This window comes from Artibeus jamaicensis, unplaced genomic scaffold, assembly GCF_021234435.1.
Source record: "Artibeus jamaicensis isolate MK-2021 breed Jamaican fruit bat unplaced genomic scaffold, CSHL_Jam_final contig_354, whole genome shotgun sequence".
In the NCBI taxonomy this organism is placed as follows: Eukaryota; Metazoa; Chordata; class Mammalia; order Chiroptera; family Phyllostomidae; genus Artibeus; species Artibeus jamaicensis.
Window position 1 is genome coordinate 33450546 of NW_026521803.1, and position 25601 is coordinate 33476146.

General features: G+C 40.3%; 1 protein-coding gene across 2 annotated transcripts in view; it reads left to right on the plus strand.

Moving 5' to 3' along the window:
* Nucleotides 1-25017, plus strand: part of RAB27B (RAB27B, member RAS oncogene family) — a 125678-nt gene extending 100661 nt beyond the window's left edge. For both annotated transcript variants that reach the window (XM_037151980.2, XM_037151979.2), the window contains 5 exons: nt 8618-8789; nt 10419-10504; nt 14872-14975; nt 17550-17673; nt 18883-25017. In XM_037151980.2, the coding sequence (XP_037007875.2) occupies nt 8637-8789; nt 10419-10504; nt 14872-14975; nt 17550-17673; nt 18883-19072 (657 nt within the window). In that variant the 5' untranslated portion in view covers nt 8618-8636 and the 3' untranslated portion in view covers nt 19073-25017. The remainder of the gene's footprint in view (nt 1-8617; nt 8790-10418; nt 10505-14871; nt 14976-17549; nt 17674-18882) is intronic.
* The last annotated feature ends 584 nt before the right edge of the window (nt 25018-25601 follow it).

Consider the following 25601-nt stretch of genomic DNA (forward strand, 5'->3'; position numbering starts at 1 on the left):
GAAACAGCTGCTTCATTTTGTTCCGACTGATCATTTCACTCATCTGAAGCCAAACGCCTGCATTTTTTTCACTAACCCTGAGACTTTGGGCATGTCTGCTAAACATTGTTTTTGAGCACATACCAGTTAGGGGCTTTCTTTCTATCCAGGGGTTCAACCAAGCTTCAGGAATAATGCTAGGCCGTTGCTCTCATGTTCTTCTCAGCAAGATTCCATTTAAAGCACCTGTCAATATTGTTACAACTGGAGACAAATAGTTTTGTGCTTCGCTGGCTGCTGCTGAGTTGCAATAATCCAATAGTCAGGAAACACACGAATGGATCGATGGTAGTAAGCAGAGTAATTTAAAAGGTCTTCCACTTCAGGTAAAAATGTCTGCTCAGGGAGTAGCTCTATCCTGACCCTAATTATGAGGATTATTGGCAAGCTACAGGGCTCTCAGTGAGAATACTCCTTGGGTAAATTTGGGTTTCAGCAATTTCAAGTTCAGAATCTCAAGGTCGACTAGAACTGATTCTACAGCACCCTGTCCCTTATGGGTATATTGAAACTGGAATAAAATTGGTGAAGAATTCATGAATAGGGAAGTTGTGGATCTGGTAGAATTTAGAAGATAAAGAGTAGGGGTAGAGAACATTCCAAGGGGAAAATTAATTAGAGTAAAAAACAGTATTATTGGCTTGTGGGCTACAGTGTGTAAATTAAAATAAACTCTTGAGGTAATAAGACTAGTACTTTTGCTGGTTTTTCTAAAACCTTCTACAAATAAGTATAAAGACATAGAATTAGAAATATCAAGTAGAAAAGTAAATATCAAAACCGAAGAAATCTAAACATTTATATAAAAAGAGATTATACAACTCCAAAAAGTACATTTGGATTTCTAGATGAAATGATTAATGCTCTACAATTATAGGTTTGCAAAATTGATCCTAGTGAGGACAAAATTAAATAAACCAATTACCAAAGAAGAAACAGAGAACATAATTTAAAAACACCCCCACACAAAATCACCAGGACAAAGGTTTCACATGGAATTTTTTTCCAACTTTTAAACATAAGTAATCTTAATAATACTTAGACTACTCTAGAGCACAGAAAAATAAGAAAATCTTTTATATTCTTCCAATGAAATTAATATAATGTAAAGCTCAAAAGCAAAGATTGTTTCAACAACACAAATCTCATTCAACTGATAAAAAATTAACTGTATTTTGGCATGTATAATGCATACTTTTTTTGCCCACATTTTTTGAGAGGAAAATAAGGATGCACGTTATATGTGGGTATAATGCTTACATGCCATGAGTATAATAATGCTTATAATAATCCCATGTATAATGAACACTAAAACCATGGGTGCTCATTATACACGGCAAAATGCAGTAAATAAAATATATGAAACAGAACCCAGAAGCACATTAAAAGATAATACATTATCAACAAGTGAATTTTATTTTATAAATGTGAAGAGGCTGCTACATAAGGAAATCTATTAATAAAAAGTCAAGCTAAGGAGCGAAATCAGAAGATTATCTCAATAGAAGAAGAAAGGGTTATTGGCAAACTCAGTATCCACCAGTGTTAAAGGCAGCTAGCACCTTCCTTAGTGGGGAAATGATAGAGGATTTACAACTAAAAACAAGGATACTCACTCTGTCTATGGCTCGTGAGTTGTATAGTGGAGTATTAGATATCAAAAGTAGACAAGAGAAGAGGAATAGAAGAATGAAAATTTGAAAGGGAGAATTAATGCCATACCTCATAATGAACAATATGATCACACATTCAAAACATTTAAAATAGTGAATTGATAAACCATTATAATAAGAAAATTTGACAGTGTTGGATAATAAAACCATTACCCCAAAGTAAATAATCTTCATGCAGACAGTAAAATAATGGCAAACCGTAGATGACAGATGAGTCCCAAGTAACAAAAGCAAATAAAGAAAAATGAAAAAAAACTTAGAGGTAAGCATACTACAAATATCTAAAACCTGTATGAGAAAAACCTTCGAGTTATCCTGAAAGTCACAAGAGATGACTTGTCCACATGGAAGATGTGCGCGTTTGGACAGCAAAGTCAGTATCACAGAGATGTCAAGAGTGGGAGAATAATGAGGAGGTGATAACCCTTTCAGATGTTAAATATTTTATGTATAATCACATTTAAAATGGTGCCGCACAAAAAGACAGCTTGGCAGAATACAGAAAATTCCAGAAATAGGTCCAATTCTATATGGAATTTTACTGTATGATAAAGGTGGCTTCTCAAATCAGTGATGAAAAAGATGAATTTGCATGTAAGTTGTTGTGGAATGAATCCATAATTTATAACATGCACTATGATAAATTCCGGTTGAGTGAAATATTTCAGTGTAAAACTGAAACTGTGTAGGTACCAGAAGAACACATGAATCAATTCTGCTCCAACCTGTGGTAGGAAAACCTTCTGAAAACTGTGACTCAGGGTCTGATTTCTCCTTCCCCAATGCAATGTCAAGAACAACCATAAGTCTTCTGGGTGGTATAAACACCACAAGCTAAGTAAAGAGGCAAATAAGAAAACAAGTTTGCAACTTACATAACCAAGTTTTAATATTTCTAATACACAAATCGCTTCTAAAAATAGAACAGATACACCAATTTTTAATGCACAAGAGAGATGAGCCTTTCGTTTGCAGAAAAAGAACACAAATCACCCTTAAACATAGGAAAATATGCTTGATCTTAATCAGTGTAAGAGCAACAGAGGCTGGAACATTATTAACATATGATTTCTGACCTATCAAATACCTGAACAGCGAAATGTTTGACCACCTTCTCTATGGAAAGGCACAATATCAATCAAGCTAAATTGAATAATCTTTAAAAACATGTACTAAATTTTCTATGAAAAGCAAGTTTGCTTCAAAAGAATCTGGTAGAGGGAGAGTGTTGGTTACTTGAAATAAGATTGGCTACACACTAGTAATTCAGAAGCTGAGTGAGCAGTACAGAAGGGTGCACTGCTATTCCCTCAAGATTTGTGTATGTTTGAAATTTCTTGCAATAAATGGTAAAGGAAAAAAGAAAGAAATTTCATATAGTTTCCAAAGATACCACATAATTTGGCCAAAGAAAAATTGTTAGTTTTGAAAATTTTTTTCAAGAAATAAGCATATTTATTGGCTTAGAATTTCACAGTGTGAGTATGTTATATCAGTGGAAATAAATCAATTAAAAACCGACCTGTGTTAGATTTTTTACACTTTATTTTCAGGGTGAGTAAGCTGAAATTTAGCTTAACAAATACTTGGTTTATCTCTATGTTATTAGATTCACAGAATGAAACAAAATGGACACTTTTATTTTTTAAAATATATTTGATTGCCTTAGTAGATACATTAAGCATGGTCAGAGCTTAAATAAAAGTTGTTCAATTAACTTGATGTTGACTTATATATGCAATTGGGATTAAATCTTCCATATGGGCCCAGATCCATTAGTCTTAAATAGCATTTAAGAAGAATCAAAATGAAAAATATCTTCAATAAACCTGTCTAACAGAACCAAATGGTAAATAATACACAAAAATATTCTTTAAAAAAATTATCCCCTCCCTCCAGAAAATGCCTTTTGTTCTACTGATACACAGCCTGAAAGCCCCTAGAAGACTTCAGCCATTTATAATTTAATTCCAACCCCAGAACATGAATGTGGTTTGGGAAGCAGTGTTTCAATGTCAGGAAATGAGAACCATGCTCAGGCTGTCATTCAGGCAATGGAAGTGCTTGCTATGAGAATCCCAGACTTCGAAATGTATTTACAAATACATTTAAATACATGTACGAATACATTGTGTTGGAGCCCAACACAAACCAATCAAAGATAAGTGAGGGCATACTAAACTTCTGCCCATTTTACACCTATGGATGACTATTTGTGTAATAGTCATCCATATGTATCTGTAGCATTTGTTAAGCTTCCTCCTGGAGAAAGCAGAGTGTATCCTCAGAACCGTGCAAATGTCGTGCAAAATAAGAGGGGCCCACAAGTGGGCCTTGGATGGGTGAGTGGAGGCTTCCATGGATCACCTCTGTTTTCTGAGCCCTGACCTGCACAACTACAAGTTCATTGCTTCTGTCAGCACAAATCTCACTTTCAAAAACTATAGTTTCCTGTACTTTATCTTTTCTCAGTTTATTTGGAATAGCTCCTCTGAAGACGTAAATAAATATTCTGTTTGAGAGGCTGCTTTGTACTCTTGTGCAACCAAAAATTGAAACATGAGCTCAGGAAGCCAGGCCTGGGAAGTACCAAGTAATCACTTAATCTAAACATTCACTTCCAAATGAGGAAGGAAGGAGAATACAAGTCCTGAATGTGGAAGGACACCCCTTCCACCGGCTGCTCTGAGATGAATTGATTAATCATGACATTTGCACAGCTCTGAGAAGCTTAAATACATTTGGACACTCAACATACACATATTAAGTTCTGACTATACACCAGTCGCTGTCCTGGGCTCTGTAGATTCAGCAGTGGACAGAGGCTATTAAGTTCCTGAGCTAATGGAATTTACATTGAACAAGAATGGAGCATCGCTGGGGGGGGGGGATGGAAAAAAACTATTAACAACCCTGAGACATTCTAACAATGAGAATCATGTTCCTGTTAATACCCAGGGGGGAGTTCCTTTCTTCCATAGAATAAAATATTTCTAGTTCCTACCTATCTAATCCACTTTTCATTTCAAATTGTAATGACCAATAGTCTTGGGTTTCCCTTCGTTAGAAACTGTCATGCCACAGATCACATGCCTTATCTGCAAACTGAAGCTTAGCCCACATGATTTACTCAGATTTCCCTGTACATTTAAGACTCTTCATTAAACAGAGCCTTATGGGTGTTTGCATATTTTCCCTACTCTTCCCAGCCCCATAACCAACCCATACCATCCCAAGAAGGCCTCTCGGGATGATGCTTCAGTTTCTGTATCTAAAAGACCTCCTGGCTTGTGTGGTACAGCCTGTGACACAGTGATAGTGAGGGAGAGTCCGACACACTTCCTGAAACACAGTGGTCTCCGGGCCCCTTCCTCCCTTTTAGATCATAGAACCAAGAGCTGTCAAGAGCAGGAATAAGCAATGCTGCTGAACTTGTCGGCTTTCTGATCCTTCCCAGATCGTTTTTTTTTTAAGCTCAGTTCTTGGGAGAGGGAGTCTTGCCAAGACTTTTATTTTCCTTTGCGGTGTTGTATTTGCTGTGCTAGGAATAGAATATTGTGATCATATGATTTTAGGACTCAGAGAACCACAGGGTAATAAAATAGGAACCAAACTGAATTCAAAAGAATTATATATAGATAGATATAGATACGAGTCGTCATAGAAAATGAAAACTAAAATTTGTTTAGAAAGAAACTTGGAGACGGATAATCCAATAGGCCAATTTCTTTAGTCATTTGGAGACACTACATAAAGGTTTTCCAGAGTGCCACGCATTGCATTCATTTCAGGTGGACTTTGTGTGAAGGGTTGTGTCCACACCCCTTTACCTGCAGGCAAGAGCTGGTGTGGGCCACGGTGGAACTGATGCCCGTGGGCCAAGATTAGTTCCTCTGCACTGAAGCCTGACTGGGAGGCAACCCTTGTATTGCCCAGGCAGGTTTATGTACAAACCACAGAGAACAAATGGACTCAGATCAGGAATACATGTGGTTGGTGGTCTTGCAGTTGGCAACTAATGACAGTTTCATTCTACACGTGGGAGCTAATGTCTCCTCCATGGTCCTGTGTCTCCACCCCTTGTTTGTGTAATCTCTCCTCATGCTGTGATGCTCTGGAGTCCTCTACAAAATCTGCTCCAACCACCGAAGTCCACCTTTCTGTTTAAAGTAAAAACACATTTATCAATTAATCATGTTCCATCTTATAAAGGTATGTTGCTTTGTCTTGCATCCTTATTTAAGTTTTAATTATATGCATGCCTTGTCTGGAACTTGATTATGAACTATACTTTTTGAATTTTTCTCTTTGAACCTGATACTATATATTGAAGATATTTAATCAGATTTGCTCAAGATTCAGCCTTCCCTGATACAGTCACAAAAATAATGCAAAAATACATAGTTAACTTGCAGCCCAATTTTAAAGTATGCTCACACACCTTCTTGATGACATTATTTTCACCTTTCCAGCAGGCCACAGTATTGTCCAACTGAAGCTTGTATTTAGGCAGCCAGAGGCTTTCATTTCTTCCTCGGATTATTAATGTTTGTGTCCAGGGAAAAATTGGCTGTGGTCATTTATGTCTTAGAGTAAACATTAATCTCTCTCTTCCCACGAGAATTAGCAGTTTCGTCGAGTTCCACCAGTGCAATGACAAACTCTCACTCCCTGAAGGAGCTTTCCATGAGCAAGTCTGGGGGATGGGGCCAACCATAGCGAGGTGGGTCAGGTGATAGACCTTAAATGGGGGAATCACGACTCTAGCAGCAACATCCTCTACTGCCCATTGGACACAAAGACTGGAAGCCGCAGCATCTTCAGCTAAAGCCCCGGTGAGATGTTTGGAACCACCCATGCTCAGAACTACCTGCTGCCAGGCGGTCAGCCAGTGCAGATGTTTTCAAAGAAGAATTTTATCTCGGTCGTTGAGACACCTGTTTTCTCTTATTAAGGAAGGCTGGTTGTTCATGGCCTCTCCTCATGAGCAATGATTATGTTTTGTATAGATAGTAGAAAAGAAAAAGTAAGCATTCATGGTCAGTAAACAGCCACCCTGAGAGTCCTAACTTAGTGAAGAAGGCGCAACATAGGGAAAGAAAACTTTACACAAAGTTGCCAAACTTTGTGTATTGGCAACTCATAAAACACCATTGCTCAAAAAACGTGCATTGATTACGTAAACCCATAGGGATTAAATCCATACCCTTATGGATAAAAACATAAATCCATATTGAATGTAGTAGTATTTAGCAGCATTACAGTTCAAATTTTAGAAAACTCTAATGTAAAAAATTGCAAACCTTTCAAATGATGTAATGATACTGATTTGCTAAGTACCTGATTATCGTCTTTACTATTATTTATCCAAAGACAAAAAATCTTTCAGTTTTGACTACTAACCAAAATGACAATGTAAAAAAATGTGTTTGCATTGATGAACATGTGTATCATTCTCTTACATGTAGAACATTTTTAGGATTATCTAACTATTTTTAGATTGGCCATAGAATAGCTTGTAGTTGAAATTTAATGAATTCTATTTTAACCACTTCAGAACCCCTGAAGAGCGCAATGACTCTGGGATTGCAGAGGTGGGAAAATATTCCTCCTTCTCACGTAGTGAAGGAAGAGACACTCCCATGCCAGCAAAGCCTTTATAGGCCTCCCTCTATACAAGCTCATGGCAAAACCATGTCTATAACCATCAGTCAGAAAGTTATACAGAATAGCAAAGCACTGTCCCAAACTCAGGATTGGAAGCTTCGCCAGGAGTTCAGTAATGATGGCAACATTCAGATGCATGCAGCAGTGTTCTCAGTGTTACCAGAGTAGCTGCACTTGGCTTTGGCCCTTGGCTCTTAGTTGCTGTAACAACAAAAATATATATAAGATTGAGGCAGGAGAGGCTAGAGCTCTGAAAGAAATGGTAAGTGACATTGTTCTTTCCTTCAGGAAAAGCATTAGCAGAATTACCATAATTATGCCTCTTAATACCTTCTCCTTCTTTTTATTTTTATTTTTTAAAGGTTTTATTTATTTATCTTTAGAGGGGAAGGGAAGGAGAGAGAGAGAGAAATATCAATGTATGGTTGCCTCTCATGAGTGTCCTGCTGGGAACTGGCCTGCAACCCAGGCATGTGCCCTGACTGGGAATCAAACCGTGATCGTGTGGTTCCCAGGCCTGCACTCAATCCACTGAGCTACACCAGCCAGGGCCTCCTCCTCCTTTTTAAGACCCGGAAAATATTTAGTCGATTTGCCCAATATTGCAATTTTTCTGTTAGAGAACAGAGAGGCTTTGGTATTCCAAAACAGGAGATTTTTAACCATAGCTTTTGAAAGGACTTCCAATCAGTGTTTTTAAAGGTTGTCACACCAGTTGTTAATTTTTTAAGATTAGAAAGGGATATTTTGTCCACACATAATAGAAAACTCATTTTGTATGATTAGATGCAGGGCAGCCCTCTCAGCTTTTCCCTGCCACCGCGCAGGCACGCACCCGGTGTCTCTCTGGCGCAGCTGCACCACCTTGGTTGGGTTTCTCTGTTCCCTCCATGACTCTTTCCTCTTCCCAGCACCATCCTCCTGACTGCAAAGGGCACTGGCTTTAAACAAAAAGTGATGACTTTCGTAAGTTCTCCTGTTGCTGGGGCCGTGGCTAGTGTGACTGTTGTATAGGTTTTGCTCTATATTGATGGGCCTGCTGTAAAAAGATTTGTACTGAGTGAAAGGATAGAGGTGCCCTTACCCCTGAAGCTGCTTGAATAAGTTAATTGAGAATTTGGCAGAATGAGCCCATTCAATTTTTTTTAACCTCGACACCTACATTTATGTTGTGTTGTGAAGGAATACGAAGGAAACCCAGCTTTCATCATGACAACTCTTCTTCCTCTTCTCCACAGGCCCCACAAGACCATCACTATGACCGATGGGGACTACGATTATCTGATCAAACTCCTGGCCCTTGGAGACTCAGGGGTGGGGAAGACGACGTTTCTTTATCGATACACAGACAATAAATTCAATCCCAAGTTCATCACGACAGTAGGAATAGACTTTCGGGAAAAACGTGTGGTGAGTTCTTACCCATACTGTTTAATTTATAGCTGATCCCAGCCCCCACCCCCCACCCCCACCCCCAGATAAAATAAGAATTAAGAAGCTATGTTTATTGCATTCAAGTCATCTGTCTTTTATCACGTAAAATTCATAACCTGTCATATTACTTTTTACTTGCTCAACTGTAAATAACATTTTGCATAGGAAAATGTTGAGTGACATGATTGCTTGTCTCCAAAAGCATACAGGGCCACTAAAATAAATAATTTATGGGTTTATACAGTGTGTTTTCTATGAATTCTTAAGGAATCTTTGAAAACTTGAATTATTCAGGCTCTAAAAACATTAACTCTTAATCAGAGTCGAGTTTCTCAGTAAGAACAGTGTACATTTCCTGCTCCTCGGAAAGATGCTGGAAGAGTGATTGGCAAATAACTGGAACATGAGCTCTGTAAGTTCTTGCTGCATTTTTATTTATGTGTAGACTCAGCCATCAATCACAGGCTGATTATGAGCAGAATGTGAGACCGATCCGTGCTATTTTCCAAGATAAGGGAGTTTAAGTGAGAATCGCAACCACTTCCTTCTCCTATGCTAGACGCTAATGACAGGGATGGAGATATTGTGACATGTGAGACGGGGAACATAGGCACAGAAGCTTCACCAGATTTACTGCCACACACCCAGGTGTTCTTGGTTGTTAACATGGCTGTGGCTCCCAACTGATGTCACAGATCTATTCACTCCTTGAGAATGGAGGAAAAAACAACAAAGAAAATACGGGTTGAGAAATTAAACCATGGTTTATCATTCTATCCTGTCCATTACCTGGAAGTTGATAAACTGCAATTCAGTCTTAGCAGACTCGCTTCTAGCCCCTACCGGATTTTCTTGCAGTCTTCCCTCCCTAGACCCTCTACTGATCTATGTATAAGTCCTTGCCATGTTCCTTTTAAAACATTTTCACTGAGCTGTGCTCAAGGGAGCTGAGGAAATATGAAAATTCTTATGCTTTGCCTAATCAGCAGTCCAAAGACTACAATTTTAAAAAATTAAGCTTTTCTTAAAATCCCTTGGAAGGAATGACTAATAAAGAAAGACTTAAAATGTCCTGTGTAAACTTACTAAAATTTTTTGCGCATATTTCATGGCTAAGTCATGTTGAAAGTCCAGAGCCCAGTAAAATATGTGCAGGTATTTGTAAATCACTGTACTGTTGTAAAAATTCCTTCACACTTGCTATTTCATTTAAGTTGATAATGACTCTGTAAAGCAGGGAGAAAGAATGGGTCTCAGTTTTCAGGTAGGAAAACAGGGTTCAGAGAGGTTAAATGAAGAGTTGATGTTTGAACCCAGAACTGGGGTCCTAAATCTAGTGTTTGCTGCTTCTCCGAGGAAGTGACAGAAGGTGTCTAATTTAAGTTTGCAGTATGCCTAAATTGTGTTGAAAATCATACTTGTACTTGACATTTAAAAGTGAGAGTATATGTGATACTGCTGGGAAAAAAACCAGAGCAAATATTTATCCTGCACTATGAACTTTGATTATAGTAATTGAGAAAAAAACATGTTGAGCGAACCCAGAGAATCTGAATGTTGACAAAACCCAAGGCACTGTCAACGGATGAAAACCATCTCTTTCAGGTTTACAACACGCAGGGGCCCAGTGAATCATCAGGGAAAACGTTCAAGGTGCACCTGCAACTCTGGGACACCGCAGGACAAGAGCGGTAACGTGCATTTCTTTGTTTCCAGTTACAAGTAGCTCAGAAAAACTGGCGTTGTTGTATAGTTCTTCGTATTTCATTGTAGTTTGCTTTCAGTATTTCATATTGGTTTCCGGTATATGGGGAAGAACTGAACCACACTATTTGCAACTCTTCCTCTGGATTCAAAATAGACATTCGTACCTTGAAGCAAAAATAAATTGTTTGTAGTTAATTAACCATGACTAGCGTGTTGGGTTTTCAAAAATCAGATTTCAAAAATCAGATTTTCAAAAATCTCTATAAAGATTCTTATTTTACATCGTCATTGTACTTCATGAGAGGGAGAAAAATAAAAACTTCCCCAGAACTGAATTGAATTGAATTAAGGTGAGAAATCAATACAGCTGCAAGTGTTCCCCAAAGAAAGAGTTGAAGGAAGCGGTGTGTAGATTCCATTCTTCCTCACAGCCTCTCTGTCCTGTGCCACTTGACCGACTTTGTTCCCTCAGACCTTGCACACAGCATTGCCCTCCAGCGGGGATGCCCCACCCCTGCCCCGCCTCCCTGCCCCTCTCCTTTACCAGGCCTGGCTTGTACTCCACCTCCCTGGGGCTTTCTGGACACCCCGACATCAACAAGCCGCCTCTTCCTTCTGGCATCCTACGAACCCTCGTCTACCATCCCTTAAGTTAATTAATTTTTACCACCTGTAATAAAGGAGATCTTTTATTTTTGTCTCTATCTGCTGCTCTTTGATTCACTTGTGGCCCTGTCACCACAGCAAAACTGTCAGATTTATACGAGCCGAGGCTGTGGTTGGTTTCGCGTCGTATCTGGTAGAGAGCACAGGTAAGAGAAGCTCAGTGGACGACAGTGCTGCTTGCTGAGAGATGGAGGTGCTATTTTATCTGATGAAAATGTATTTCTTTGAGATGCAAGATTTCAAAGTGCTCAAGACCCCAAGCTAATGAAGCTCTTCAATATTAGATTAAATGAAAATTGGCAATAGATTGACAAGATGAGATATTTAGAAGGCACATACCTCCAAATCCTACATTGCATGTCTTTGACTGTTTATGCTTGTAAACACTGTGGGTTTTGAAATGCGTCCAAAGTGTTCTCGCTTTCAGTGAGTGGGAGCGCCGGGAGAGGTGCCGGGCCGCCGTCTCCGTTAGCTTTTTGACTGTGAATCCCATTTGCACACATCCTTCAACACTGCTTGCTCGCGCTGCCACAGTCGTTCCTCACAAGAATCTCTGCTCATATGTCAGTTTGGTTGTCACAAAGATGTGTGTTTTATAGACCAGTTTGATTCATATTTGAAGAAGTATTATGAGAAAATGTGGTTCCCATATGTCTTCGCACATGATATGTCAGCCTCGCGTGATGGCAGGCTTCTCTCGTCTGTCCCCTCCCGACAGCTGCTCTCTGAGGGAAATGGGGAAGACTAGGGACAGTCTTGGTGACAATGGGGTTGTTCATCCCTGGAGAATTTTGCCTTCTGCAAAGGTAAGGTGTCACTAAGCCACACGATAAACAATCCCTCACACCTCCACCCTGTGTGAGGACTCCTGGCGGCATAACTCGTACAAGACAATGGTTGCTAATGATGTGATGGAAAAGAGGTGAAAGTAACACCCCTTATGTGTGCATAAGAGGTACAGGACACAGCCTTAGTTCCCAGTGAGGGAGAACGAGGCATAACGTGCTCCTGGGATCTGTTGGTGTGTATGGGGTCTCCGCTCTCTCTGTCCTGTGGACAGAATGAGACTGATGGACGAAGCTGGAAATCAGTTGCCTTCCCCCTGGAATAAGTCCTGGGAAGAATGGAGGACAGCGAGGGTCCTGGGGAAGAATGGTTGAGGGGAAGAGCCAGCTGCAGACTTAGAGTGTCCTGTCCCCAATGGTGTGGACGCAGAAGGACTTGCCCCAATCAGCTCCACACAACAAGCATGTTTTTAAGTGACTTTGTCATGTGCTGTGGGTAATGAGAGGGGAATGCAGCACACTCTTATTTTCAAATAAAACACACACACACACACACACACACACACACACACACAGAAAGAGAGCAGGCTGTTGTGGTTGAGTTAGCCATACTATTGTGGTTGAGTAGGAGACAATCTTGTGAGGACAACTTGTCCCTAAAGAGAGGGATTCATTCAATGAAAGCACTATAATCTCCGTGAGCTTTCTTCCAGTGACTGGGAGGAATAAACCCACAAGAAAAAAAAAGGACAATTTTTGTTATTTCATAATTATCATGATTATGTTGATTATAACCATCAAAAGTATACTCATTTGGAAATACATAGTCATTTAACTATCTCTTCCCCTTGCTTTAGTATTAAAAGTTTTATTCTTTATTGAAGTCATTCAAGTCTTTGCTAGTTTTATATTCCTGGCTATGCTCTTTATTTCTTTCCCTGAATTTGACATACATTTAGTAAGGAATCACTGTGTTCAGGGCCATGAAAACCTAATGCACACCCAGTTAGAAACGCAGCTCCTTTGCTCTTGGAGACTTAGGACAGTAACAGGAAACCAAAGGGTGATAGGCAGGTGCACCACAAGGAGCCCATCATCCAGGTGTGGCTGTTGGCAAGACTGCCAAGGGAGGCGATATTTCCTTTGATGTCATTTTATATATGTAAACACACACTCATGCACAACGTATGAGTGAGTCTTCTTCCGGCTAGAGGGTTGGAGGGGAAGGAAGCAGTAAGGTGAGGTTACCCACAGAAGGAACAGCATGTGCGAAAGCCCAGAGGAGAGAGTGAACTTTGTAAGAACTAGGAGATCAGCACGCCTGTGGGTCTTCCAGAGGTGAATCGGGCTAGATGAGCAAGAGTCGGTTCACGCAGCGTCCTGACAGCTTATTAAAGAGATCAGTCATTATCTTAAGAGCAACGCATCATCACCAATGTGTTTTTAGTGGAGGGTTTTTATAATCAGTGGGAAGAAACCAGGGAAGGGGAGGGCCCCAAACAAAACTAGAGGCAGGAAGCCGATTGAGAAGACGGTTGCAGTTATCCAGGTGAAAGGTACTGGACCCAACACTGGAGTAGTGGCAAGGTAGAGGGACACAAATGCCAAGGTCAGGAGGTGGTTGTTGACTGTGTACAACTGGTGAAGAAGAAAGAAGGATGGCAACCACCGGGAGGTGGCGAAACCACTGTCAGGAAAAGCAGTCAAGGGGAGAGAGAGGCCAGTCTGGTTTTAGACAAGTGGGATGTCAGGTAGATTAGTTTCCTCCGAGTGGAAATATCCAGCAAGTGATTGGGTGCACATGTGAGGCAGGAGCAATCTGTGTTCATAAATTTGAGGTTCCACACGCCGGTGATCATGGAGCGAAGAAGTAGACAGGATTACCCAGTGGACACACATAGAGGAAGATGGGGTTGAGAATAGAGCCCCCTGGAAACCAAAGAATCTACAAATAGGCTAAAACAGGGGACCAGAAATTAGGGCCTTTAGGAAAGGAAGGGATATTCTTCTTAATTTCAAAGTTATGTGCTTTTCTCCAAATCCATTGCCAGTTGCCCTTCTGTATTGGTACAACCCAACCTTCTGTGGTCCGTAAATGTGGTCTCTGGCTTTGCCCATTCCTGACATTGAAGTGGGTCTGGCCACATCTTCCAAGTCACTGAGGATGTTGAGGTGGAGGGGGAAGGAGCAGGGGGAGGACATACTGCCCGTGACAGAGCATATTCTTCGAAACCCCCCAATAGACGAGGGGTCTTGCTTTCTCTCTCCAATGGCTGAGTCTCTCTCGCCTTCTCCCGGTTCCTGTAGTCATTTTCCTCTTCCTCCCTTCTTCGCTGTCTTCCCTCTTGCTCAGGACACATGGATGCTACTCTTCCACTGCAAAGAGTGCCTATCAAAGAGCATTCTCACCAACTTTCTTTTTCCCAACCAAAGAAGTCTCGTTCCAGCTGCTGACAAAGTTGCGGTTTTTGGCATGTGATCCTGAGTACTCATTTTTCCAGCTACCATGTGCCAAACTTTCTTCTGGGCACAGACGAGAATGTCTGAAAAGTATAAGCTAAAGTTCCAGTATTCTACAGTGGCTCACATTTTAATTACGGACCACAGGAGGCCCATGAGCCAACGTGCCAAGGGGTGTTGTGAGCAAGTGTGTGACTAGATGTGTGTAAGGGCTACGGAGCAAAAATCCAGGCCATGGTCTTAAGGTGGATCTACCACCAGCTGTCTCCCCAGGCCCTGCAGCCGTCATGCTGAGTAGTCTCCCGTTCTGTGGGGTAAACCCTGAGGAATGCCGTGGGGGTTTCATACCTGAGAGGGAAATACTACGCTGTTGTTCGTATTGCCACCGTAATGTGTCTGTGGACTAACTTTCCCATCTGTCCACTGTGCTTACTTGGCAGGTTCCGGAGCCTCACGACCGCATTTTTCAGAGATGCCATGGGTTTCTTATTAATGTTTGACCTCACCAGTCAGCAGAGCTTCTTAAATGTCAGAAACTGGATGAGTAAGTAGGACCGAGTAATCTGTGTTGACCACTTTGGGGCCCAACAGCTCTGTTTGCCACACAAGAGGGAACCAGACTGGGTACCACAGATGAACCCTGGGAAGTCATGAGTTCAGTGTTTCCTGTGTCGCCTTCAAAGTGATGGCCATTCTGTGGATCACGCAAGGTGGCTGGGAACTGTATTTGCCTTTGACACTCTTAGGAGAAGCCTATGTGGCTTCTTATCCATCTGTATTTAAGGTCTTTATTTTTGCAATCATAAGGTCATTGATTCCACTTGTCCAGTTCACTTTGAAGGACTTAGAATAGTGTGAGCTTCTACACCTCCTAAAAAAACACAGAGGGGCCCAGAGAAAAAGGGCTGCATTTTCTGAGAGGGTACACTGGCTCCTAAAATGTGTTTCTGTGAACTTGGGTTAACTAATGGGTTAATTAACTAACTGGTGAATTAGGCAAGAAACGGCTCCAAAGTAGACCGACCACCACGTGAAGGTCAGGTGCAGTGTGTGAGTCAGTCCGCTCACAGTGAAATTTTACTTTTTTTTTTTACAAAAAATACTCAAATGTGAGGAAGCCTTGTATAGAAAAATCTATACAATTTAAATATAGCATGAAGTTAAAAGTCACCTATTCAGTCATTAAAGCCTGAATAATATATGTCAGCACAGAAGAGTAGTATCTGATTTTTAAATTTTTTAATTTATACAGCAGCAAAGAGAATATTTTATTTGCATCTTATTACAAATATAAACTTTGATTCTTATGGGATATACATGGAATCCTATGGCACTGGTGACAGTCTCATCATTTCTAGATTTGTCAGGCTGTCTGTAGCCGGAGTGATATTTTTGTTGAAAATTGGGTCACGTTATTCCCCTGCTCAAAGTCCTTCTTTCTGAGACTTCCCATTTCACTTGGAATAAACCCCAGAATTCTTCATCCACCCACAAGGCCCTGGTGACCAGACCTTAAATTCTTCTCGAATTCTCTCTTGCTCTGTCTCCCCAGTTCACAGGCCTCCAGCCCAATGACTCCGCTGCTCTTTGGAGGAGGGGACAGAAGGCCTTGTCCTGCCTGGGAGCCTTTGCACTTCCGGATCCCTGGGCCTGGACTTCTGTTCTTTCTTGCCAGAGTGTGCAAGTTCTTTTGTCTTCTTCAAGGTTCTGTTTGAACCCTGTTTATCTTCTGGGAGAAGCCTTTCCTGACCACCTCACCTAAAATACTACTCCGTGTTACTTTTTATATCGCCTAGGTCTGCTTCCTGTTGCCCTCCCTCACTGCCTCCACCTGACATGATATTATGTTATATTATGTATTTCTTTGTTTCCTGTCACGTTGATGCTCTACCACTAACAGTGAGCTCTGGAAACGTTCAGACTCTGCCTGTTGCGTTCCATTGTAACAGCCCAAAGCCTGGGCGAGTGTGTGGCACAGAAAAGATGTTCTCTCTGTGTTCTTATATATTCCCGTTATTCTCTATACAGTTACTATTATGTATTATTCATAGCTACTTATACAACTGCTTTAAATGTGAGTTCAGTGATATAGTTGCTACCACAGGGAAAAATATTGCTTCTCCAAATGAGTGTTTATCTTAGGAACTATCTCAATTTTATTTTATTATGATATTTTCATATTTTAAATTTCGGTGTTATTATTAAATTCTGAGGAGATAAAGAGATAAGATTATTAGATACTTTCAGAGAATTATTTCTTCATCCTTTATGAAGGCAGATGAGACTCTCCCTTGTTCTTTTAAAAAAAAATTTCAGAAGGATACTATTGGGATTTAAGATAATTAATTTTTATATCTAATAATACTTTGATTTCTCACTCCTGAATAATTCATGTTATAGGGTAAGCCTTATCCTCTTCCTTGGCAAAACTGCATGCAGCATGCCTTGAGATAACATTAGTATAATCCCTGTGACCTCGAAAACTCAGGTTGACAGATTTCTTATCATTTCCTCCCTCCCTCCCTTCCTTCCTTCCTCCTCCCCCTTCTCCTCCTCCTCCTCCCTCTTCTTCTTCCTCCTCCTCCTCCTCTCTCTCTCCCCTCTCCCTCCATCTCCCTCCCTCTCAATATTTCCTGCAGAAAAGAGAAAACCGAGTTTCCTGCCCTAAAATTGTTTATGCATGAATTTGTGGTTGAAAAGTGCTCTGCTCTTATACATCATCACCTTGGACTCCCAGGGGATGGAACTGTAGCGGTCTCATAAAGGAAGCAGCAGACTTTTTTGCTTCACGGTCACTTCTCTGACCCCCAAGTAGGTCTGAGAAACCAGTGGTATGAGCAGTGTGTCCGTCTGGAGGGCACTTCCCCAGATGGAGACGAGCACTAGTTTTCATACAGGCGCTGCATGTAAACTGCCATTAATCCTGAGAACATGCAATTTGGGAGGCATTATCTCCACTTTACAGATGAGGAACCCACAGCTGAGAAGAGTTCAATAACCTGGCTAATACATGTAAAAAGCTGGAGATGGACAACTAGATTAGGAATCTGTTAGGAGCAGTCATTCGACATCACTTGTTTGTAACTAGCTTGCTGGTTCCACCTGCTTTCTCTCTAAGGTCAACTGCAAGCGAACGCCTATTGTGAAAACCCGGATATAGTGTTAATTGGCAACAAGGCAGACCTGCCAGACCAAAGGGAAGTCAGCGAACGGCAAGCCCGGGAAATGGCTGACAAATACGGGTAAGCCGGTGACGTGGTGATGTCCTCTGACCTTTTACACGGCTGCTTAGTGAAGGGTCAGGGGCTCGGGGCTGATGCTGGGAGGAGTCTCCCTGAATGAAGAATGGCACAGAACTAAGAGATCTTCCAGAGGCACAAGGGCGATATACTCAGTCAGTGGTGAAAGCATCTGACATTTACAGAGTACTTATCATGTGCTAGCAACTGTCCCTAGACTTTAGCTCATTGAATCCCTCATAACCGTGTGTAGGAGTCTAGAGTCGTCCTTTTCATGTGTGAAGAACGGAGACACAGAGAGACTGAAAGGTGATGGGACGCCCCATAGCTGGTAAGTGGCAGAGCTTGAATTCAACCCCGGCAGTCTGAGCTCAGGACCCGTGTTCTCCCCCCACACACTCTGCTGCCTCTCAGTGATGAGCCACAAGCCTCTGCAGGGGCGTCAGACTCATTGTCACCAGGGGCCACATCAGCTTCGTGGCTGCCTTCAAAGGGCTGAAATAATTTCAGGACTGTATGCATGTAACGACCCCTTCACTGTTAAGGAGTTGAAATCACATGCGGCCCTTTGAAGGCAACGGCGAGGCTGATGTGGACCCTGGTGAAAATGAGTTCGACACCCCTGCTCTAAAGGTGACCCCTGATTTGGACACAGTGTTGCAGTCTTTAGCCTAGGGGAGTTTAAATGGCCGGTTACAAATTTAAAAACGCTTTGTACAATGACAAGTTGATTTCCAAAGCACCACATTGCCAATTTTTTGGACTCTCCTTGAGAGCATTAAAAATATACATGTATTCTTGAAATGTTTGATTCCAAATGGGTGTAGACTATTCACAGGAATGGCATCTTCAGCACCTACCTAATTTCTAAATCAGATTTCCAGATACTTGATTGGGAGGGAAATCATATTGATCACCCATTTAGGCATTTTTACCCACTTAAAATTGAAAAAAATGGTTATAGTGCTTTGACTTCGAGTTTACGAGTGCCTCCTGCATTGCCCGCAGTGTTGCTTATAGTCACGCTGGCGAGTGGCCACCAGTTTTTACTCCGAGGAACAAGGATGCCTTCCAATGCGTCTCGCAAAGCCATGGTTACTGCGCAGGCGCAGTCTCTGCTGGCCACATCCCTGTATGTGCGACTCCTTTGTACATCTTGTATCTTTTCCAGTTTCTTCCTCTCAAAAATACTTGTCTTCTCTTCCATGCTAGCATCCCCTATTTTGAAACCAGCGCAGCGACTGGCCAGAACGTTGAGAAAGCCGTGGAAATGCTTCTGGACCTAATCATGAAGCGGATGGAACAGTGTGTGGAGAAGGCACAAGTCCCCGACGCTGTCAATGGTGGGAATTCTGGGAAGCTGGATGGGGAGAAGGCAGCCGAGAAGAGATGTGCCTGCTAGACTTTGCACAGGACCTCATCGCCAAGAGCCCCAACCTGACATCACCGCCCGGTCAGCGACAAACCAGGACATTGTTGCCATGCATAGTGGCATGTCTGTCTTTTCCTGCAAGAAAATCTATTTCAAGAAACCCAAATAGTCAACTGCATTCAAAAGAATCGACCAGTAGTTTCTGAGGCCCCTTCAAACAAAATCAAAGATTTTGCAGTGTGCCCTCACCAACGTGGGTGCCCGGTTCATTTTTCTTAAAAAGAAGACAAGGGTACAGGAGAGTACACAAGCTGAAATCAGAGTGAGTTTTAAATCAGAGCCAGACTTACCTACCCTGTTGCACTGGAGAGAGGGACAGGCTACCAAAGGGAGAACATAGAAAGATTATTTTTTTAAAGACTGAGTTTACTTCTTATGTAGAATATGATTATTACTTTTAGGTTTGCATTGGGAAAACATATTAGTTAAAATAGATACACAATAAAGAATTTTAAATGGATCGTTAAGAATGATATTCCCCAATAAACTAGTACCAGAAAGACTAATTTAGTGATGAGGCTGCAGGGGAATGAATGTCAGACTTCTGCTAAAATGTGGGCAATTGTATAATAATGCCATTTTTATATTCTAAATAAATGTCAGAAAGACAAGAACAAGATGGTGAGTTACAAAACACAAGGGAAATGCCCCGGGAAGAAAATGAAAGTGGGGGAACACAGCATTTGGACAAATGAAACGAAATGTATCTGTTATAGGTGTCTGGAAGAGTTATCAGGCAGCTTTCACTCTGGCCAAGTAGAAGTGGACATTGTCGGTGGGGATTAAGAGAAGATTCAGAAGTTTCCATTTGAAACAACATTTTAGAAATAGGTTCAGGATTCAGCTTCACATTTCATTTTTTTCCCTAAGTAAATGGTGATAGTCACAAAGATAAATTAAAATTGCTGCTTATTAAGTGTCTTTCTTTAAAGACAGTAAAAAAAAAACCCTATTTCAACCTAATTTCTTTTAGGTGAATATGCTGGTGGATGTGAAACAAAAGGTGACTATTAATTGTGGATTTCTTTTCAATTTACAAAAGCACTGGAAACGCTAAATAACATTTCTCCCTTTTAACCCACACCTACCCCTGGCTTTGAATCAATTGTAAAAATACAGGTGTGTCATTTTGTAGACCAACTTGAGAATAATGATGGATCAATTTTAACGGTAACTCCGAATTTTCATGTCATTCATCACATAAAAATTGACGGTAACTCATGCCATATTATAATATATTAAGCATTTGTTTTTATTTTGCCTAAGGCAAAAGGCCCATAGTTGACCTATATTTGGGGATTTTATCTCACCAAAAATTGGTAATTCACTTTTTTTTCATAAGAAGCTGCCTTTTCTTTTAAAAATGATTCAAAAAGTATTTTTCATTGGCCTATTCTTATCATTGTGTCTAAATTAACAATCAACTCCTATTAAACTATTATTTAAATATTCCAGTGAATTTTACTAATAACAAAGGCATTACACTTTAAGCTTTCTTTTTTTATTAGGAGTTATATGATTTTTTCAATGGAATAATTCCTCTTACTGTTGGTTAAACTTCATTTTTTCCAACTTGGTGCCTATTTTGTTAAGTTACAGATGCTGCAAAGCCTAAACTCAGCTCCCCGTCCCCCACCTCTGCCTACCAGCCTCTACCTGATATCGAGTCATTTTTAGATCCAGGGGAATGTCTATGGACATAATGATCTTAGTGTGGACTGGGCTCAGAAATGCACCTGAATGAAAGCAATCCGGAAGCTCTGATGAGTTCACCCTCCATGAAGTTCCTGGCATTTACTGCCCACCTCCCCTGACTTCCGCCACACAGTGCCAGCTTCTAAGATGGATCACAGGCAGGTGCTGCCTGCAAAGGTGTTTTTCTCCAGGATGCTTCTCATGACCTCAGTACCTGTGCCATGAAGATGGAAAGCTATTAGCTAACATGAAACGTGTTTCTTTTGGAAAAGCGAACAGAAACAGCGTAACTATTGCTGTAGGCAAAATCTGGTGAACTTCTGAGGTCATTATATCACTTTCTTATTTGGATCCAAATTGTGATTTCCCCTGCATTTCCACAATATGGAATGTTGAGCCTTTATAAAATTCTAAAGGTATTCTATTTGGGGTATGTCTTTCTATTTCTTTTAATTTTCCAGTTATATGATTGATTTACTTATGCCAAGATTCTGTCATTGTCAGTTTATTTAACAAGCATTTGTTCAGGGTCTATTTTAAGATTGTCACTTGATAGTTGCAGCGTGAAGCAGAGGGTGATGATGTCCATAATTATAGAACTACGCCTGTGAAAAGAACAATTATTGGGTAATAATCTCAAGAACAACAAAACTTAAAGCAGACATGAAAAGTAATTTATAATTGTATTCTACTTATAAAAACTTGATCTAAAAAAATATTTCTCTCTGTGAAGTTTGACACCTGACCCCAAATTCTATGTAAACGTTAATACCAATTCCTCCTCTCATTATCACATAATTAATATTCTTTATTATTTATTTTACCAATTTTGGGCCACAAAGTATTCAGACTGCCTTGGAGAACTGCATAGTCCCTCTAATCCACAGTAACATGTATTTTTAGCCAAGATGAGTCTTATTGCTAATTATCTTCCAAAGGCTCTAGTAAACCAAATTGCATTTTGAAAAACTATTTAAAGGGTGCATGAAATTCCTTTCTAATAGAGAAATGGTTTCTGGGGCATGCACTCTGCTTTGATGTTTGCATTGCTCTAACCCAGTGCCTCGGGGACCTCTGTGGCCAAATCTGCCTCTGTGACCACATAGCTCACCCTGTAATCCATTATAGGGAGGCCTCCCAGAGACACGAATGCAGCCAAAGGTCTTTGATGTCTTCAGCAAAGGGTTCAAGGACGTCATCAGAATCTGGAGGTCATCACCACCATCTCCTGGTCTCCTAGCTCATGTCTCATGGAGTGAGCATTACTTGAGACTTGTAACTAATTAGGTACAGAGTTATTGTTAAATGTAAAGAAAAAAATTCTTTGAAAAATGTATCAAAAATAGTTGAGAGAACGCAGTGTTTGTCTTGGTATGATGAGGGCAACAGGCCACGAATCAGCAGAGAAAGAAAGTATTAAATTCTGGGAGTTGAGCTGGTGGATCTCTACATAAGAGTTTTAAAATTCTTTCAAGTCACACTCTAGTCAGTTTGGTACCATTCCCATATTACCAGCTACCACACTGCAAAAAATTCAAATCCAGCATTTTCTAAAGTAAATATTTTGTCTTGTTTTTAATCAGATGGGCCATGCTGTGTATGGGGGAAAGGGGCTGTCTTTCTTAGACTTCTAGTGTAAGGTGTTCTCTACCAATCAGTACAGGTCAGATGAACTGGGCAAGAGTTTTAATCAGTCTTTGTGAGAGGGAGAGAAGCTTGACCATAGAGAAGGACATGACTACATTTAAAAAATAATAGTAGTCAAATATCCTTTAAACTGTAAATTGAGTCTGCTGGAAATCACTAAATTTGATGAAGCTCATTTTCACCTGTAGAGTGAATACAGCAGTTAGAGAAATAATAGGTGCAATAGAGAAAGTGTAGGACTAGGTACAGTATATACCCTGGAATCTTGTGTCTGTGGGACAGATCACTGACCGCGCTGTATCCCTGTTCACACGGATAAAAAGATGGGGAGCGCAGATTCAGTTCTCATTGTGTACCACACTAAAAATCTGGGGGAAACCCTCATCCATAAGAATTTTGGAGTTTAAAACTCAACCTTTAAAGAAATAATATTGAAGTTTCTAATTCCTAAGACACAGAATGACCCTTTAAGAGGAAGTTCTGAGAACTGATGTTAACCAAAGTGATTTTTGAAAGTTCACTTTTACCCTCTACTACCTAGCTTTAAAGCATTAAGAGAAGTCTAGAATATTTAAGTATGTTAGGGAAAGCTTTATTATTTTTTCAAGATGCTGTCTATATTTGAAAAGGTTGTCTAAAAATCTATCAAGAATTATATTTTTTTCTTAATTTTTGGCCAAGATGATCTGAACTTATGTCTGGGCAGAGTGGTGAATTGTTAACATGGAAAGTAGATAGAGAATATTATCTGAGATGGGTGTTGTCTCGATGCTTTATAAATCTATGAAAATATTTGTCTCATAAAGTAGAACTGATAAAAAAATTATTGCTAGATACAGCAGGAATTTTTTAAACTTATTGCCTTAGAATTCTTGGGTGGAGATCAACTACAATGACATTGTGAGCAAGAGCTACAAGGAGAGCTAAGAGTTCGAAGTTTCTAAATAGAGTTCTTAAATATCACAGAACATGGAGGCATTCATCCCCAAAAGGTAGATTTTTAGGTAGGAAAAAGAAGATTGCCAGAAAGAGTTTTTGTAACTAGACCCATGGCAAATATTTATTCTTCATTTTTATCTACCCAGTAGAGAATTATAGCCTTCAAACTAAGCTAATAAAAATATTTAAGCTAAAATATTTCATTATTAGCATCAAAAATTTGGAAACAAATGTTTTTATCTGAAACTCTCTTTCTGATAATTGGAGTAGCTTCACAGACGCTTTCCTGCAGAGCTGCTCCAGCTGCCTATGGTTGTTGGGAGATTCTCCAACTTCACAAACAGAGGGAATGATCACCTGTGCCCAAAGGGTGGGTTATTTTAAAGGGTGCCATTTTTTGAAGAAAAAAAAACACAAATGAATCGCCTTGGGAGTGAGTCATTTAAATGTTTTCCGGTTCTCTTTCTCACAGACCATGGAAGTCATGGCTAATAGCTCTCAGCTTAGTCTTTAAGGATCTTTAACAAAGTGTGTAGGAGCTGGTTTGTCTGTCCTTAATAACCTAGTGGGCCCTTATTTAACCAGTGGCAGTTGTCTATGTGTCTGTTGACACCTCAAAATAGGGTCCCTAGCAATGTGGAGTAACATACAGTACTTATTCTGAATCTTCTGTTCTCCAGGTTATTGTTTCAAATGCTCCTTGAGAGGGAGCCTAGAAATAGAAAGTGTCCAGAAAGAACCAGCTGGGGACCATGTGTCTGTTATTAACTCTCATAGTGGCTTCTCCTTGTGTGGGACTTACCAACCCCACGTGCCTCCTAAGGTGAGGGACTCAATAATCAGGCTCAGTGGTGAACATATATAAGAAATCAGTTTTCACATTATGTTCCACTTCATACACAGACACTATTAGCACAGACTAAGAACTAACCAAGAGTCAAAGTCGTCATCTGAACCATTTGTGCATAGAAGTGTCATAGCAGGGAAACAAGTCATTTTAGTAGGTGTCTTGGAAACCGTCAATGAGTAGTCGACTTGAGGTTATTGTATTTGATTGAAATGTTTAATATATCTGAAGTTCCTGAAAAAAATACGAGTTCTATTTCATTTCATATGTCAACTTGTATTTCCTTCAAGGAGTCCAGTTATATTCTAGATTGTATATGACAACTTGGTCAAAATACTCCTTGTACCGATAGGGCTTTTGTGTCCATGGCCTTGTAAAAGATACTTGTATCTGCAATTATTTAATAAAAGTTAGTTGTCCTGCTTAATGTGTCAAAAGCAGACAATGTTCTGACATAACACTGATGTGCTTCACCATATCCCAATGGTCTGTCTTCATGTGATACTGTCGTTGCTAGGCTAAGCTCATGCGACTTTGTCAGCTACATAGATCTGTTTTGTCTAGCGCTCTGGCTGTAAGTTAAAACTTTAAACGATGCCCCTGGATAGACTGCAGTGCCTGACAGATGCTGTTGGGTCATCATCCTATTGTACCAAAGTTCCGGTGACTTCAGAAATCATAGCATCCAATGATTTTGTGGTGTCTGGGTTTGAATACTACGGTTGAGAACTGTATACAGTGATTGTTACTGCACACTTTTCAAATAAAAATGCATTTTTACTGATCATTTTCTGCAGTCAGAGCAACCTTATTTCGGTGCTGAAGTTCAATGTGATGGGCCGGGAACAGTAAATAGGTTTAAATGGGAAACGTGCATCATATTAAAGACAGTATCCACCTGAAACTAATATAATGTTTTGTCAATTATATCTCAATTTTAAAAAGCTAAGCCACCCATTAGGGGCAGTCAAGTGATTCTATCCACTTCTCTAAACTTTCTCATTTATTATTTATTTAAAGGCTGAATTTAAGCCTGGCTGGTGTGGCTTAGTGAATTGAGCACAGTCCTGCAAACCAAAGAGTCACTGGTTTGATTCTCAGTCAGGGCACATGCCTGGGTTGTGAACCAGGTCCCCAGTAGGGGGCGTGTGAGAGGCAACCACACATTGATGTTTCTCTCCCTCTCTGTCTCTCTCCCTTAGCCTCTCTCTAAAAATAAATAAATAAAAGCTTTTTTTTTTAAAGAAAGACTGAGTTTTGCAAGGGAAGTTTTCTCGTAGCTTTAGATGATGTATGTATAAAATTAGCACTTAACATTGTTGAAGTATTCTACAGTATACAGTATTTTCACGTTATAATCTATTTCTTCCC